Source organism: Scyliorhinus torazame, chromosome 7 (genome assembly GCF_047496885.1).
Source record: "Scyliorhinus torazame isolate Kashiwa2021f chromosome 7, sScyTor2.1, whole genome shotgun sequence".
In the NCBI taxonomy this organism is placed as follows: Eukaryota; Metazoa; Chordata; class Chondrichthyes; order Carcharhiniformes; family Scyliorhinidae; genus Scyliorhinus; species Scyliorhinus torazame.
This window is the reverse complement of record NC_092713.1, coordinates 205972059-205988356: the sequence shown is the minus strand read 5'-3', so window position 1 is coordinate 205988356 and position 16298 is coordinate 205972059. Positions and strand designations below refer to the sequence as shown.

At 48.2% G+C, this 16298-nt stretch overlaps 1 protein-coding gene across 3 annotated transcripts in view; it reads left to right on the top strand.

The window, feature by feature from the left end:
* The window catches only part of LOC140426803 (receptor expression-enhancing protein 2-like), a 276647-nt gene that overhangs the window by 246889 nt on the left and 13460 nt on the right, over positions 1-16298 (top strand). For 2 of the 3 annotated variants that reach the window (XM_072512000.1, XM_072512002.1), the window contains one exon: positions 4948-5114. In XM_072512000.1, the coding sequence (XP_072368101.1) occupies positions 4948-5114 (167 nt within the window). The remainder of the gene's footprint in view (positions 1-4947; positions 5115-16298) is intronic. The other variant, XM_072512001.1, reaches the window with a different exon arrangement.

Below are 16298 nucleotides of genomic sequence, written 5' to 3'. Positions count from 1 at the left end.
GCAAACACAATCACAAAATTGGGTGGAGGTCCTCAAGAGCTAATTAATAAATGTTTAAGAGACTCGCCCAAACCGAAGCTTCAAAAAAAACTTAAACTACCCTCCAGCTTTAAAGCCTAATGTATCAAGCAATGATGATGATACCATGCCAGATTATTTTTTTTCATTACTATAAATTTAGAGTATCCAATTCATTTTTTCCAATTAAGGGGCAATTTAGCGTGGCCAATCCACCTATCCTGCACATCTTTTGGGTTGTAGGGGCAAAACCCACGCAAACACGGGGAGAATGTGCAAACTCCACACGGACAGTGACCCAGAGCCGGGATCGAACCTGGGACATTGGCGTCGTGAGGCAACCGTGCTAACCACTTGCGCCACCGTGCTGCCCCTCATGCCAAATTTTATGACCTTTGCTGACAGTGTGTAAATGTCCACCAGTGCCTTTAAAATTTTGCTGCGCATTAAGCAGAAGGTCTAATTGCCTTAGGTGTGAAATGTTCTGAGCAAGTTCTGCTCCATCTCCAATATTTTAATCCCTGTTTTTCTCCACTTTTGTGCTTCAAACTGGAAAATGTGTGTAAGTTGCAATTTCTCCATTGAGCCTGCATTTATTGTACCCACTATTCTGCTGATCACTCAATTCACAACAGCCAAACCTTTTTATTTGTAATATAAGGGAACCAGCAAAGCGTGTGTTTATAGAGGGTCACCTGATAAAAGGACTAATTTCCCCGACCGAATGTAGTGAAGCTTCAGATGTGTATTAATCATTAATAATGCAGCAAAACTTAGACATATTTGGGCTTGGTCTGAGAAATGACAAGTGACATTTGCACCACTCAAGTGTCAGGCAATGACCATCTCCAACAAGTGAGAATCTATCCATCTCCACTTGACATTCAATAGCATTACCGTCACTGACCCCCCTCCCCCACCATCAGCATCCTGTGGGGCTTACCACTGACCAGAAGCTGAACTGGACCAGCTGTATAAATACTGTGGCTACAAGAGCAGGTCAAAGGCTGGGAATTTTGCAGTGAGGAACTCAGCTCCTGACTCCCTAAAGTTTTAGCATGATCTCCAAGACACAAATCAGGAGTGTGATGGAATACTCTCCACTTGCCCCATCAACAACATTCAAAACGTTGATTCAAAGTGATTTCTCATTCCGGTGACGGTGATGTGCTGAGATCGACAGAGCGCACAGGTTGTTCAGGCCGAAACCCAAGGCGGGGGAACACCCAGGGCAGTCATCACGAACCTGCACTGATTCCAGGATCATGAGAAGATTCTGAGGTGGGCAAGACAGACCAAGATGAGTACCTGGGAAGGACACAAAATCTAGGTATATCAGGACATTGGGGCGGACTTGGCAAAACGCAGTGCCGAATTTAATCAGGCGAAATTGCCCCTGTACTGGAACGGGGTAAGATTCGGAATGCTGTTCCAAGCCAGGCTCTGGGTCACATTCCAGAACAAGGAGCATCCTTCAACACCCCGGCGGAGGCGGACAAATTTGTTTGGTCAAACAGCCTGGTCAAGGGGCAGGCGAGGCAGCGATGAAGGCGGAACAGAGGAGGAAAGCGGAGAGAGACTTCTTGGACACATGAGATGTTCGCGTGGGACTGTGCTGCCTCACTCTGCTCAGAAAGACCAGCTCACAGGGAAAGGCAAGAGCAGCGGAATGCAGGTGAGAGTGAGGCACGGCCAGAGGGAGCGGACTGACAGTGGGCATAAGATAGGGTCAAGATCAGCCGTGGGAGGGGGGCCACCATACTAGCAGGGATAGCTAGTGCAGGTAGAAAGACAACAAAGGGGGCTGCGCCGCACCTCCCGACAGGGAGGGAGCATCTGGCTGGGAGGGGTGGAACGCAGGGACAGGAAGGGGGAACTCATGGGGAGAATGGGAGGGGGGCGATACAGAGAGGGGGCGGGGGGGAGAAGGGACACAAAAGGAGCACAAAGGGGTGATTTGTAGATTGGCTTGAGCAGGTAAGGTGCAGGTTGAGAGAACAAGACGGCACCGCAAGCAGCAACTTCGGAGGGTCCCTAAACAAACGGAAACTGCGGAGTGCAGGGGTGCACCCACGTGGCATACACATAGTTGGTGGCCATGTTGGGTGCCCCCTGGACAAAGGGAAACCCCGGAGCACAGGGGCTTGGCCTCGTGGTGAGAATGGTGACCACGACCATTTTGGACGGCCCCCTAACAAAGGGAAACCCCAGATTGCAGGGGCACTTCCACGAGGTAAGTATGGTTGATCCCACAGGAAGGGGGAACTAAAACGACCCACCAAGATTATCACCTGGAATGTCGGGAGACATAATGGCCCAGTGAAAAAAGCCAGAGTCTTTTCCCATCTAAGAAGCATGAAAGCTGACATAGACTTCCTGCAGGAAACACACCTGAGGGAAAAGGACCGACTGTGGGAAAGTAAGGGCTACGTGGGACAGATGTACCATTAATGTTACGGGACGAGGGCCAGGATAGAAGCCATATTGATTAACAAGAGGACGGTGTCTACTATGACAAGGATCGCTACGGACCAAGGGAGATGGTACGTCATGGTCACCGGTGTCCTGGACTGGGCACTGATAGTTCTGGTAAATGTGTACTCGCCCAACTGGGACGACACGGAATTTCTAAAATAGACCATGGCGGAAATCCCCAACATCAACACACACCAACTGATCATTTGCGGGGAGGAGGGAGGTAAAGACAACATGGTTAGGGAACTAGGATCCTTCATTGAACAGCCGGGGGCAGTGGACCCATGCCGATTCCGACACCCTCGTGAGAAGGAATTTTCGTTCTTTTTGCCAGTGCACAAAGTATTCACACAAATTTACTTCTTTGCAGTGGGGAAATCGGTGCTTCCAGAAAAAGTAAGGGTGGAATACTCCATGATAGTCATCTCCACATGAGATGGATGTGAGGCTGGAGATGGGCCGTGCCCAACGACACATGTGGAGGTTGGACACGGATCTTTTGGCCGACAAAGCCTTCTGCCAGAAAATATCACAGGCCATAGGGGAGTACATCACTAACAATCACCCACAGCTGGTGGAATTTCTACACCTGGAGAACATCAAGTACACCATCCGAGGGTCGGACGAGGGCTTCCACAAAGCGTGAGGGTATTCATCAGCCTGTTCCAAGACCAGTTCGAAGCGAACAACAGCTAGGAAAAAAGGGGGGAATGAGGAGAGCAGACAAGAGCACACATAATGGAGAGGAGCAGAGGGGGGAGGCGAGAGAAGGAAAGGAGGGAACCTTGGGTGGCCCGAGGCCGGTGCCAAAAAAAGCGCAAACCACTCTGGCGTCGGGCCACCCGGAAGTTGCGGATCCTCCGCACTTCCGGGGGCTAGGCCGCTGCCGGAGGGGTTGGCGGTGCGCCAACCGGCGCCGAAGGGCCGCCGAGGTCTCGCACATGCGCAGAACCGCCAGCGTGTTCCTGCGCATGCGAAGGGGGGTTCTTCTCCGCGCTGGCCATGGCGGAGCCCGACAGGCCGGCACAGAGGGAAAGAGTGCCCCCATGGCACAGGCCCGCCCGCATTTCGGTGGACCCCGATCGCGGGTCAGGCCACCATGGAGGCACCCCCCGGGGCCAGATCTCCCTGCGCCCCCCCCCCCCTCGAGGACCCCAACAAGCCAGGTCCCGCCGTGATGGACCATGTCCATTTCCCGCCAGCAGGACTTGCCGAAAACGGGCGGCCGCTTGGCCCATCGGGGCCCAGAGAATTGCCGGGGGATCGCTGCCAATGGCCCCCGACCGGCGCGGCGTAAACCCCGCCCCTGCCCACAAACCGGCGGGGGGTCGGAGAATCCCGCCCCTTACGTTACACTGTGAAAAACGGAAAATGCCAATAAAAATACTTGGAAAAAAACATTCAAGAAGTTCATACCACCCAGGACAAAGTAACCCACTTGATTGGCATGCCATCTACCCCCTTAAACATTCACTCATTTCACCACCGATGCACAATGGCAACCATGTGTACCATCTACCAGATGCACTGCAGCAACTCATCAAGATCCTTAGACAGCACCTTCCAAAATCACGACCACCACCACCAAGAAGGACAGCAACAGCAAATGCATGGGAGCACCACCTCCTCCAAATTCCACTCCAGGACACTCTTCATCCTGACTTGGAACTATATCACTGTTTCTTCACTGTCACTGGGTCAAAATCCTGAACTCTCTCCCTTTTTAAAAATAAATTTTGAGTACCCAATTCACTTTGTCCAATTAAGGGGCAATATCTCGTGGCAATTTCAGCAGTGCTAACCACTGTGCCCACATGCTGTCGTTGGAGCTCTTTTCCTAACAGCACTATGGGTATTCCTACACCACATGGACTGCAGCGGTTCACCACCACCTTCCCATGGGCAATTAGGAATGCTGACTCAGCCAGTGACACATTCTATGAATGAATAATCTGCAGCATTAAGTACTTTGTCATAACGAAACAACAATGAGATATTTATTTGTCTTGCCAACGTGTAAATGCAATGCTCATGATGTTTGTGATGACACGAGTTTGTTGTAATGGATGTGTTTAATATTGAGGCTTATTGTAATAAGTTACCATTTTAACTGTTCCAATTGCAGAAGTTACTGTAAGATAGTCTTAACTTATGCTGCACTCCATTATACCCAAGGAACATACAGCAGTTAACACACACTGAATTCTTGAAGCATAGTGACTGCTCAGACTTCATTGCAGAGATGGAATAAAGCGTTTTTAAAAATTTCATTCCAGTAGGGCAGGGATACTTTGTTGTGATTCATCTATGTTATTTCCTCGTTTAGTTGTGACTGGATCAATTGGATCATGATCAACAAAGGGGTGTGTCTGACACTGCTACATTTTTATACACATAGAACAACAATATTTGCTTTTAGTTTTAACTCTCCTCTTTTGCCTTGCTGTTTCTCAGACACACACTGGCTTCCTTCAGCTGAAGAGGTTGGGAGCACGCCGGCTCAGAAATCAGAAGGGGAGCAGCCAGATGTGAAGCCTGAACAGTTGGATGAAGATGTGGAGAAAGTGCCAAAACGCACCCAGAGCCTTAAAGCCCCTAAACAAAAGCTGCAGCGTTCAGAGGTATTTTCTCATAACTGCTAACCTCCATTAACTTTAAGTATTTCATTGGTCTCTGTCTACACCCAAAGTAGTTGATGCCTTCTATCCTACGCCCTCATTGATCACTGTCTCCAATTCCATTGGTTCCATTCCATTGTTAACCAACAGTCAGTGTTCCTAGTCCCCATCAGTTAATATCCTCCTGCCCCATCATCCTTGATTCCTGTTGATCCCTATCCTCCACCTTCAATTAGAACAACCTCTTGTCAACGGATATTTAACTAATGCAGAGACAATAAGAAAGCATCAGCATGGATTTAGATTTGGATGCAACATTTTATGACAGACAGACTAAACTATTGAAATTCTTTGAAGAGGATTATTGGTCAGGGTTTGCAAATGGATAGTTGCACACGTTAAACATGGGGCAACAACAGCCAACTTCAGGGCCCAACATCAAAGAGGTCTGACTGGAGGGAGCGACACACTGGATTGTTGTAGCTGAGAACATGAGCACCGAAGACTGTGTTGCCTACCTGCTGCCAGAGTCAAGGACATCTCCTTGAGGCTGGAGAGGAACTTGAAGGGAAAGGATCCAGTAGTTGTAGTCCACATGGAACAAAGAACAGTATAGCACAGGAACAGGCCCTTCGGTCCTCCAAGCCTGCACCGATAATTGATACCTGTCTAAACTAAAACCTCTGCACTTCTGGAGTCCGGATCACTCTATTCCCATTCTATTCATGTCCTTGTCAAACCCTGCTATCATATCTGCTTCCACCACCTCTCCCGGCAGTGAGTTCCAGGCACTCACTACCCACTGTGTCAAAGGTTTGCCTCGCACATCTCCTCTAAACTATCCCCCTCACACATTAAACCTATGTCCCCGAGTAATTAACTTTTCAACCCGGGGAAAAAATGTCTGACTATCCACTCTGTCCATGCCACTCATAATTTTGTAAACCTCTATCAGATCGCCACTCAACCTCCATCATTCCAGCGAAAACAATCCGAGTTTATCCAACCTCTCCTCATAGCTAATACCTCCAGACCAGGCAACATCCTGGTAAACCCCTTCTGTACTCACTCCAAAGCATCCACATACTTCTGGTAGTGTGGTAGTAAGATTGTACGCAGTATTCCAAGTGTGGCCTAACTAAGGTTCTGTACAGCTGCAGTATGACTTGCTAATTTTTATATCCAATGCCCCGACCAATGAAGGCAAGCATGCCATATGCTGTCTTGACTACCTTATCCACCTGCGTTGCCACTTTCAGCTATTGTGGAGCTGTATGCCCAGATCTCTCTGCCTGTCTATACTCCTAAGGGTTCTGCCATTTACTGTATAATTCCCATTTTAATTAAACCTACCAAAATGTACTAGCTCACATTTGTCCTGATTAAACTCCACTTGCCATTTCTCCGCCCAAGTCTCCAACCGATCTATATCCTGCTGTATCCTCCAATAATCCTCTTCATTATCCGCAACTCCACCAATCTTTGTGTCGTCTGCAAACTTACTAACCAGACCAGCTACATTTTTCTCCAAATCGTTTATATATACTACGAACAACAAAGGTCCCAGCACTGATCCCTGCAGAACACCACTAGTCACAGCGTTCCATTCAGAAAACACCCTTCCACCGCTGCCCTTTGTCTTCTATGACCGAGCCAGTTCTGTATCCATCTTGCCAGCTCACCTCTGATCCCATGTGACTTCATCTTTTGTGCAAGTCTGCCATGAGGGACCTTGTCAAAGGCCTTACTGAAGTCCATGTAGCCAACATCCATTGCCCTTCCTTCATCAATCGTCTTTGTCAGTTCCTCAAAAAACGTGATCAAGTTAGTGAGACACGACCTCACATTCACAAAACCATGCAGCCTATCGCTAAGAAGTTCATTTGTTTCCAAATGTGAGTAAATCCTGTCCCTAAGAATCTTTTCCAATAATTTCCCTACCACTGACATAAAGCTCACCGGCCTATAATCTCCAGGATTATCCCTGCTACCCTTCTTAGGAGCAACATTGGCTATTCTCCAGTCCTCTGGGACCTCACCTGAAGCCATTTAAGGACACAAAAGATTTCTGTCAAGGCCCCAACAATTTTCTCCCATGCCTCCCTCAGTATTCTGGGGTAGACCCCATCAGTCTCCGGGGACTTATCTACATTATCTACAAGGCCAAACACCTCCTTTTTGATATTGAGATGACCCAGACTATCTACACCCCACTCCCCTCCTCCTTCTTGTACAGGTCCCACCTGCCCTGGAAGAAATCCCAATAATTTAGCTATCTGGAACCCTCCCTCCTACACCAGCTCTTTATCCACGTGTGTAGCTGCACTATTTTCCTACTTCTAGCCTCACTGTCACGTGGTGTCATCCCGAGTTTTTAATTTACTATCTAATTCTCTGAACTCCCCTGCAGGGCCTCATCACTCTTCCCACCTATGCCATTAGTACCTATGTGTACCATGACCCGTGGCTGTTCATCCTCCCCCTTCAGAATGCCCCGTACCCGATCAGAGACATACTTGGCCCTGGCTCCATGGAGGAAACATACCACCTGGGAGTCCCTTTCACGGCCAAAGGAGCGTCTATCAGTGCCCCTGATTATAGAGTCCCCTATAACTACTACTCTTCTGTGCTTTCACCCTTCCTGTTGTACAACAGAGCCAACCGTGGTGCCACTGCTCTGGCTGCTGTTCTTGTTTTCCCCTGCTAGGCTATCCCCCTAACAGTATCCAAAATGGTACACTTGTTAAAGAAGGGTGCAGCCTCAGGGGATTGCTGCACTGACTGTCTCCCCTTCTAGTGGTCACCCATTTATCTGCCTGTACCTTGGGTGTGACCACGTCTCTAAATCTCCTGTCTATAGCGCATTCTGCCACCTGCATGCTCTTAAGTGCAGCCAATTGCTGCTCCAAACAATCCATGTGGTCGGTGAGGAGCTGCAATTGGGTACACTTCCTGCAGGTGTAGTTGTCCAGGACACTTGAAACATCACAGATTTCCCACATCTCATAGGTGAAGCACATTGCCCCACTGACTGACATCCCTAGCACTATTTCAACAATTTAAAAATAAATATTTATTAAATTCTTATTAAATTAAGTCACAATTAACTATATGGGGCAAGATTCTCTGACCCAGGGCTAAGGGTTGATGGCGTCGTAAACACCGGAGCGTTTTACGACGGGGTCAACAGGCCCCTAGGAGCAGCGATCCTCCGCCGCACAGGGGGCCAGCACGGCACTGGAGAGCCTCACACTGATTCAGCTGCTGATCCGGGCGTCAGAACGGGCGCTGCGGGTCCGCGGATGCGCGCTACGGCCGCCGCGAGTTTGCGCATGCGCGTGGGTTGCCTTCTCCGCGCCAGCCCCGACGCAACATGGCGGAGAGCTACAGGGGCCCGGTGCAGAGGAACATAGGCCCCGACCAGGGCAAGCCCGCCCACCGATCGGTAGGCCCTGATCGCGTGCCAGGCCACCGTGGCGGCCCCCCCCCCCCCCCCGGGGTCGGACCCCCCCCCCCCCCCCCTCCCCCCCGCGACATGAATGCTGAGGCCCCGGCAGGTAGGACCATATGAGAACGGCGCCGGTGGGACTCGGCGGGCACTCAGCCCATCGCGCTGGGACAAACGCCCACGTTGAGCAGCCCCCGACCGGAGAATCGGCGGACTGCCGTCTCAGCGGCGTCGTGTGAATCTCCCCCCCCCCCCGCCCCCCTCGGCGATTCTCCGACCCAGCGCAGGGTCGGAGAAGCCCACCCATGGTCCTTGGTGCTGGATTTATACTATAAATATTTAATGCTAAATACACTAATCTCCGCCCTCCAGTTTGGTTACTCCTCTACTTAGTTAATTAATTCGGTTTTCAAATTTAATGCAGACTCCCGACCAGTCCATCAGGTCACAGTTTTCCTGTGACATCAATTTTTCAGTTTTTTATTCCATTTTCCGTTTCAGTGAAATCCCTAAAGTAAATTATTTATACTAACAGCTCCGATGCTCCGCCCCTCCGAGTCCACTCACTGGAGACCAGGCCACAAATCCCCGAGGTAAGTTATTTATACCTACAGCTCTGATGCTCTGCCCCTCGGAGTCGGTCCCTGGAGACCAACAAATTAGGTAGCACGAAGAAAGTGGTGCTGCTGAGGGAGCTCTTAGCCAATAGCCTTGTATGCCTTGGCATCACAAATGCCCATCTAAATACTCCTCAGATGTTATGAAGGTCTCTGCTTCCACCACCCTTTCAGGCATTGGGTTCTAGACTCCCACCACCCTCTGGTTGAAAAGGCTTTTCTTCACAATCCCTCTAGATTGCCCCTTACTTTAAATCTATGCCCCCTGGTCTTTGATCCCTCCACCAAGGGGAAAGGTTTCTTCCTGTCTACTCTATCTATGCTCCTCTTAAGTTTATACATCTAATGATGATCATGAAATCATAGGTCGTAAAAACCTAATCTGGTTCACTACTGTCCTTTAGGGAAGGAAATTTGCCACCCTTATCTGGACTGACCTACATGTGACTCCAGGCCCACAGCAATGTGATTGACTCTGAAATGCCCTTTCAAATGGACAATTACTTCAAGGGCAGTTAGGGATGGGCAATATATGCTGGCCCAGCCACTGAATAAATGAAAAAAGGATTTTTATCCGGCCCTGGCGATTAAATTACTTTTAAGCCTGCCAACCACTCAGGACCTCTTCTCTGTCTATGTTAATTTTATCACACTCCTTCTCTCTGATTTCTATATCCACACCATTCCTCGCACTAGTGAACATCGACACAAAGTATTCATTTAGAACCCTACATACGTCCTCTTGCTCCGCACACAGATTGCCACTGTGGTCTTTAATGGGCCCTACTCTTCCCTAGTTATCTTTTTACCTTTAATGTCCTTGTAAAACAACTTAAGACTTTCCTTTATTTTAACTGCCAGTATCCTTTTAGCTGTCCAAATATCCTTTTTAAGTTCCCGCTTGTACATTCTATTCTCCGCTCGGGCTTCTGCTGTTTTGAGCCCTCAATAGCTCCCTTTTTATCTTTATCCAATTCTGTATATCCCTCAACATCCAGGGTTCACTGGATTTATTGGTCCTGCCCTTTTTCTTTCTTTTTTAATGTTTTTATTGGTGTTTCAAGTAACAGTTACAGAATAGAAAAGAAAAATTGTTGGATTTCTCACTTAGATTATTATACAACGACCAACAAGAAAACTGGACATAGGCTAGAACAACCAGCCTTGATGCCCTCGCTGTCACATAACCGTGACTGGGGCTCTGATTTTTACACTGGTTTGTCGGGTTCTGCTGGGGCCCCTGAGCTTCCCCCTCTGTGTCTTGCTGTGATTGAGATTTTTAAAGGGATGGCTATTTAAATAACCATGACAGCATGACAGTTATTTACACACATCATTGAGTTCAAATAGCCCTGATGAATTTGGGTTCCCCACATGTGGTCAGGACAGAAGGCTGAGATCACAAAAGAGGCACGTAAGGTAATTGAGAAGATAGAAGTGGAGGAATCTCAGCACTTGCAATTGTCTAACAGGTTCAAAGTGCTTGCACCCTGTATGGACAAGCGTGAGGACTGCAGGGGGATTGAGCAAAGTAACCATGGTACAGGAACCAATTCAAGCGGGGGGTGGGAGCTAATAGGAATGTAGTGGTAGTTCGGGATGATATAATGAGGGAGATAGGCACAGTTCTCTGCAGCCATGAATGAGAGTCCAGAAGGCTGCGTTGCCTGCCCAGTGCTAGGGTTTGGCATGCTGCGCTGAGCTGGAGAGTAACTTGCAGTGGAAGGAGGAGAAACCACTGAGGTACCAATGACATAGGTAGGACTAGGAAGGAGGTTCTGCTTAGAAAGTATGAGCAGCTAGCGACTAAATTTAAAAAGCAGAACCGCAAAAATTATGATCTGTGGATTCTTTCCTGAGCCATAAGAAAATTAGCATAGGGTAAATAAGTTTAGAGAGTCGAATGCTTGGCTCAAAGTTAGTTGTGGGAGAAATGGGTTTGATTCCTGTGGTACTGGCATCCGTTTGTGGAAAGTGGGAGCTGTACCATTTGGATGGTCTTCACCTCAACCATGCCAGGACCAGTGTCCTGATGAGTCATATAACTCAGGAAATAGTGGAGGTAAGGGAAGATTTAATAACTAAAGAGAGAGAAGGTAAGAGTGCAGTATAGTAACAAGGGAAAAGGTTATTAGAGTGTGGCAGGAAGGGAAGGACCATTGAAACATAAGAGTGTTCCAGCAGTTAAGGCTAGAGATTGCAAGAATAATAAAACAGAATTAAAGGCACTCTCACTGAATGCATGCAGCATTCGCAAAAGGTAAATTAATGGACAGCCCAAATAGAAGTAAACAGATATGACCTAATTGCCATTACAGAGACATGGCTGCAGTGTGAACAAGGTAGGGAACTGAAAGTTCAAGGATATTTGATGGGCAAAAAGGAAAAGGACGTAGGGTCACTGTCAATAAAGGTTGGGATCAATACATCAGTGAGGGGGGATCTTATGTCTGAAGACCAAGATATAGATATTGAATCAGTTTGGGTGAAGCTAACAAACAGCAAGGGGCAGCAAACTTTGGTCGGAGTTGTTTCTAATCCACCAAATAGTTGTGATAATATAGGACATGGTATAAATCAGGATTAGAATTCATGTAGCAACAATAATACAGTGATCAGGAGGGTCTTCAATCTACATACAGACTGGGTAAACCTAATTAGCGCTTATGCTGTGCAGGACAAATTTTTGGAATGTATACAAGATGATTTTCCAGCACAGTATGTTGAGGAACCAACAAGAGAATGGGTTATTTTAGATCTAGTATTATGCAACGAGAAAGGGTTAATTAATAATCTAATTGCAAAGGAACCTTCAGGGAAGAGTGACCATAATGTGATAGGATTTTATGTGACATTTGAAAATGATATAGTTCAATCTGAAATTGGGGTCATTAATCTAAACAAAGGAAACTACAAATGTATGAGGAAATGCTGAGATAGATTGGGGAACTACATTAAAAAGTATGATGGTAGACAGATAAGAACTAACATTTCAAAAATGCTTTGCAACAAGTTTACATTCCTTTAAGGCACAAACAGGCAGCAAGAAAAGTTATCCAACCATGGCTAACAAGATAAGTTCAAATTCTATTGGATCAAATAAGAGGTATATAAAGTTGACAGAAAAGTGTCCTGAGGATTGGCAGCATTTTAAAATTCAGCAAAGGAGAAGCAAGAAATTGATTTAAAATTACAGAAAATAGAATATGAAAGTAAACCAACGAGGAACATAAAAACGCAATGTAAAAGCTTCTGTAGGCATGTAAAAAGGAAGAGGTTGGTAAAGACAAATGTGGGCCCATTACAGGCAGAGAATAAAGAATTTATTTTGGGCAATAAGGAAATGGCAGACAAACTAAACAAATACCTTGTTTCTGTCTGCAAGGAGAAAGATACAAAAAGCCTCCAAAAATCTCGGGGAGCCAAGGAACTAATAGGATTGAGGACCTGAAATAAATTAGTATTCATTTTTTTTTTTTAAATTTAGATTATCCAATTATATTTTCCAATTAAGGGGCAATTTAGTGTGGCCAATCCACCTACTCTACACATTTTTGGGTTGTGGGGGCGAAACCCACGCAGACATGGGGAGAATGTGCAAACTCCATATGGACAGTGACCCAGAGCCGCGATCGAACCTGGAACCTCAGCGCTGTGAGGCAGCTGTGCTAACCACTAGGCCATCGTGCTGTCCATCAATTAGTATTCATAAGTAGTAATGCTGGAAACATTAATGGGACTGAAAGTTTTTTTTAATAAATTTAGAGTACCCAATTCATTTTTTTCCAATTAAGGGGCAATTTAGCGTGGCCAATCCACCTAGCTGCACATCGTTGGTTGTGGGGGTGAAACCCACGCAAACACAGGGAGAATGTGCAAACTCCACACAGACAGTGACCCAGAGCCGGGATCCAACCTGGGACCTCGACGCCGTGAGGCTTCAGGGCTAACCCACTGCGCCACCATGCTCCCTTGGGCCTGAAAGTTGATAAATTCCCTTGACCTGATAATCTACATCCTAGAGTATTGAAAGAGGTGGCTGTAGAAATAGCAGAGGCATTGGTGGTCACCTATCAGCATTCTACAGGTTCGAGAACCGTTCCTGCAGATTAGAAGGTAGTAAGTGTAATCCCATTATTTAAGAAAGGAGGGAGAGAGAAAATACGGAACTACATATCTGTTAGCCTGTTATCAGTAGCAGTGCAAATACTATCATCGATTCTAAAGGATGTGATTACTGAGCACATAGAAAACAATAGTGAGATTGACAAATTCAACATGGATTTTGTGAAAGAGAAACCATGTTGGAGTTTTTTTGAGGATGTTACTATCAGGATAGATAAGGGAGAAGCAGTGAATGTGGTGTATTTGGATTTTCAGAAGGCTTTTAATCAGGTCCCAGTCGAGAGGTAAGTAAAATTAGAGATCATGGGATTGGGGGTAATATACAGTCATAGATTGAGAATTGGTTCATAGACAGAAAACGGAGAACGTCCTCCAGTAGCGGCCATAAGCTGAGCGGTCGCACATGAAATCCTCTATTACGATTTCTTTCTTTTAAAAAAAATATGTTTATTAAAAGTTTTTTAACAAAATTTTCAACCATACAAACAACCCCCCCCCCCCCCCCGTAACAACAAAGAAAGAATGCTCGCATAGCCAGACATGAACATGGCAAACCAATATGATACAGAACTTTGTACATTGGATTCCTCCCATACGTGTCAGTTTTCCAGATCGTTCATGTGTTTTCTTGCTCAAATGCCCCCCAGAAAAAAAAACCTTCCCCCTCCCTCCCTCCCCCCCCCACGAAAGATATCCCCCCCCCCCCCCCCCCCCCGGGTTGCTGTTGCTGCTGTCTGACCTTCATCTAACGCTCCACGAGATAGTCTAGGAACGGTTGCCACCGCCTGTAGAACCCCTGCGCAGACCCTCTCAAGGCAAACTTTATCCTCTCCAACTTAATAAACCCTGCCATATAATTTATCCAGGCCTCCATGCTGGGGGGCTTCGCCTCTTTCCACATTAACAAGATCCTTCGCCGGGCTACTAGGGACGCAAAGGCCAGAATGCCGGCCTCTTTCGCCTCCTACATTCCCGGCTCGTCCACTACTCCAAATAGTGCTAGCCCCAGCTTGGCTTGACCCAGACTTTCACCACCTTAGATACTATTCCCGCAACTCCCCTCCAGAACCCCTTCAGTGCCGGGCATGACCAAAACATATGGACATGGTTCGCCGGACTTCCTGAATACCCCCCACATCTGTCCTCCACCCCAAAGAACCTACTCAGCCTCTCCCCCGTCATATGCGCTCTGTGCACTACCTTAAACTGTATCAGGCTAAGCCTGGCACACGAGGAAAAGGAATTAACCCTACTTAAGGCATCAGCCCACAGCCCCTCCTCAATCTCCTCCCCCAGCTCCTCTTCCCATTTACCTTTCAGCTCCTCTACCAAAGCCTCCCCCTTTTTCATCTCCTGGTATATCACCGACACCTTGCCCTCCCCGACCCATATGCCCAAAATCACCCTGTCTTGAATCCCCTGTGCCGGGAGCAACGGGAATTCCCTCACCTGCCGCCTCACAAACGCCCTCACTTGCATGTACCTGAAGGCATTTCCCGGGGGTAGACCAAATTTCTCCTCCAGCGCCCCTAAGCTCGCAAACGGCCCATCGATGAACAGGTCCCCCATTCTTCTAATCCCTGCCCGATGCCATTCTGGAACCCCCCGTCCATCCTTCCTGGGATAAACCGATGGTTATCCCTAATCGGGGACCACACCGAGGCTCCCAGCGCTCCCCTGTGTCGCCTCCACTGCCCCCAGATCTTTAGCGTTGCCGCCACCACCGGGCTCGTGGTGTACCTTGTCGGCGAGAGCGGCAGCGGTGCCGTCACCAGCGCCCCCAGGCTCGTTCCTTTGCAGGACGCCATCTCCAACCTCTTCCATGCCGCCCCTCTCCCTCCATCAACCACTTACGGATCATCGCCACGTTGGCTGCCCAGTAGTAGCCACCCAAATTCGGCAATGCCAACCCTCCTCTATCCCTGCGACGTTCCAGGAACCCCCCCCTTACCCTCGGGGTCTTGCTTGCCCACACAAAATCCATAATGCTCCTGCCTACCCTCTTAAAAAAGGCCTTGGTGATCACGATTGGAAGGCACTGGAACCCAAAAAGAAACCTAGGGAGGACCACCATTTTAATTGACTGTATCCTGCCCGCCAGCGAGAGCGGCAACATGTCCCACCTTTTAAAATCCTCCTCCATCTGTTCCACCAGCCACGTCAAATTAAGTTTGTGCAGTGCCCCCCAGCTCCTAGCTACCTGAATCCCCAAGTATCGAAAGCTCCTTTCCGCCCTCCTCAACGGTAGGTCGTCTATCCCTCTTCCCTGATCCCCCGGATGCACCACAAAGAGCTCACTCTTTCCCACGTTGAGCTTATAGCCCGAAAAATCTCCAAACTCCCTTAAGATCTGCATGACCTCAACCATCCCCTCCACTGGATCCGCCACATACAGCAACAGGTCATCTGCGTACAGCGACACTCGATGTTCCTCTCCCCCTCGGACCACCCCCTTCCATTTCCCCGACTCCCTTAACGCCATGGCCAAAGGTTCAATTGCCAATGCAAACAGCAGAGGGGACAGGGGGCACCCCTGCCTCGTCCCTCGATACAGCCGGAAATACTCCTCTGTTACGATTTCTAACTGCAGCAAATGGGCACCAAAAATAGTTGCAACCCCACAGTCTCCTTCAAACCGCATCGACAAGGAAAAGAGGGGGAACAAATTGGGAAAAGTCAGATGTGCATTCGAAAGGCCAGCAAGGATGAGGGGAGGAAAACCTCAGCTTCCGAGCCGACAGCCACATGAGGTAGCACGGAACCGGGAAGGGCCGACTCAGGCGCTGATGGACAAGCTCACAGGCATCATGACCTCCGAGCTCCAAAGACACAGGGAGGAGCTGAAGAAAGACCTCCTGGCAGTGGAAGCTGTGATGGCCCCCATGAGGTAAGCAATGGCTAAGATGGAGCGATGGCAAGAGACCTCGAGAAGGTCGTCACGGACCAAGGGGACCGGATCGTGGCACTCGAAGGCGAGGTGGTAAGCTAGATTAAGAC